The sequence below is a fragment of the Rhagoletis pomonella genome, unplaced genomic scaffold (genome assembly GCF_013731165.1).
Source record: "Rhagoletis pomonella isolate Grant_MI unplaced genomic scaffold, Rhpom_1.0 Rhpom_scaffold_02994, whole genome shotgun sequence".
NCBI classification, from domain to species: domain Eukaryota; kingdom Metazoa; phylum Arthropoda; class Insecta; order Diptera; family Tephritidae; genus Rhagoletis; species Rhagoletis pomonella.
Window position 1 is genome coordinate 17,619 of NW_023461547.1, and position 1,513 is coordinate 19,131.

The 1,513-nt window shown below is 38.0% G+C and overlaps 1 protein-coding gene across 1 annotated transcript; it reads right to left on the minus strand.

Moving 5' to 3' along the window:
- Nucleotides 1-278: 278 nt before the first annotated feature.
- Nucleotides 279-1,137, minus strand: LOC118753880 (putative nuclease HARBI1). The gene is made up of 3 exons (XM_036488755.1): nt 792-1,137; nt 601-736; nt 279-523 (listed from the first exon to the last, which is right to left on the minus strand). The coding sequence occupies exons 1-3, from the start codon at nt 960-962 to the stop codon at nt 459-461; spliced, it is 372 nt and encodes a 123-aa protein (XP_036344648.1). The 5' UTR covers nt 963-1,137; the 3' UTR covers nt 279-458.
- Nucleotides 1,138-1,513: the final 376 nt, after the last annotated feature.

A 1,513-nucleotide genomic window follows, 5' to 3' on the forward strand; every position in this document is an offset into this window, starting at 1 on the left:
TAAATTATTTTATTTCAAGCCAGATTTAACGAATCCACAACTACATTTTTAGACAACAAAAACAATTCATGTCTATGCTGTTTTCTTCTAAAACTTCGAAATACAAAAAAAATACGGCCACCTTTGGTACGTACATCTGTCATCGCCCAGCAGAGCGATAGAAATATGTAAATCTATCGCCATGAAACGCCGCCGAGTGAACTTCGCATTTCGCTTTGGCTGTGTTCAATCTCATATGCACGCGGGTGTTCTAATTTTGGCAGCGCGAATTTCGCTGTGGTGAGTTCGCCGTTCGCCGGCATTGTATTTCAGCTATTAACAATTTGCATAGCTTTTTCTGGCGCGTAGTGCAAACCACGCGCAGAAAGCAAACACCTGAACTTGCTTTTCAGCACGCCAATGGTTCTCTCAACGGAGTTCCTTGCTTTAGCATGAATTTTGTTGTACCTCTTTTGTGGTTAGCCATCAACTGTATTCCGAAATGAGGTCATTATAATTCTTCCTAGTGGATATCCTGTATCACCTAGGAATAATTTTATATATTGTACATACTTCTGTATATAGTTGCACCTTAATTATATTAAAGTAAGGATCGCTTACCTAAAATCCATGTGTTTGTTGGCAAATTCTGATCGAGTCGTTGTTTTAGTGTGCTCACATTCCATATATGAGAATCATGATTAGAACCTGTGTATCTGGCGTCAACGAACCCAATATTCTGTTTATAGTCTGAAAACTAAAAAACATGTGAAAGCATGAATAATATTTAGATAAAGAATAGCAAGACTCACAATCATCACATTAAGGCTGTAGTATCCTTTTCTATTAAGATATAGATGCTGTACTTCCTTTCGTGGCCCACAGATTCGGACATGCGTACCGTCAACGAAGCCCAATACTCCTGGAAATCCACTTTGAGCGTAAACAGCCAGTTTGGAATCCTGTATTTCATCAGTGGTCATCGCCGCCTTGATCAACAGACATGTTGTTCAAGGATGTTTAGAACTTCCACAAGAACCACAGAAAATGTGGGTTGAGCTAAACCAAAATTAAAATTGCTACCGCTACTATTTTGGTAGCTGCCATCAGCAAAAAAGCGTAAAGCGGCGCATAATTTTATGGTCGGTGATGTAGCAGAAGTCCCCATTGATTGCTTAAAAGTCTTTTGTCTCATTCAATAAATATATAAACGCTTCTTTGTTCAGCATAAAGTAACTAATGAATCTGAAAAAAGAACTATGAAAAACGTTCTGCAGTATCATTAATACAATAACGTACTTGGCCGTTGGTAGCTCCAATGGATTAGTCTGGTCTCTAAGGCTCCTTCTAATACGTGCAAGCTGCACATTTTCGTCCTCTTCATCTTCCGAAAAATACATTTCGACGGAGACATCCATAGTAAATGAATATATTTAAATTTTCACACAATTTTTTGAATACTTGTGTGACGATCAACTGATTTGTCAAAAGTAACAATTTTCAGGTTGGCAATAACTTAACGAAGACAACGAAA

Coding starts and splice junctions, on each gene's coding strand:
- LOC118753880 (XM_036488755.1), bottom strand. CDS start 962: ATGACCACTGATGAAATACAGGATTCCAAACTGGCTGTTTACGCTCAA. Junction 737..791: donor ACAGCCTTAATGTGATGATT/GTGAGTCTTGCT, acceptor CATGTTTTTTAG/TTTTCAGACTATAAACAGAA. Junction 524..600: donor AACAAACACATGGATTTTAG/GTAAGCGATCCT, acceptor AATTATTCCTAG/GTGATACAGGATATCCACTA.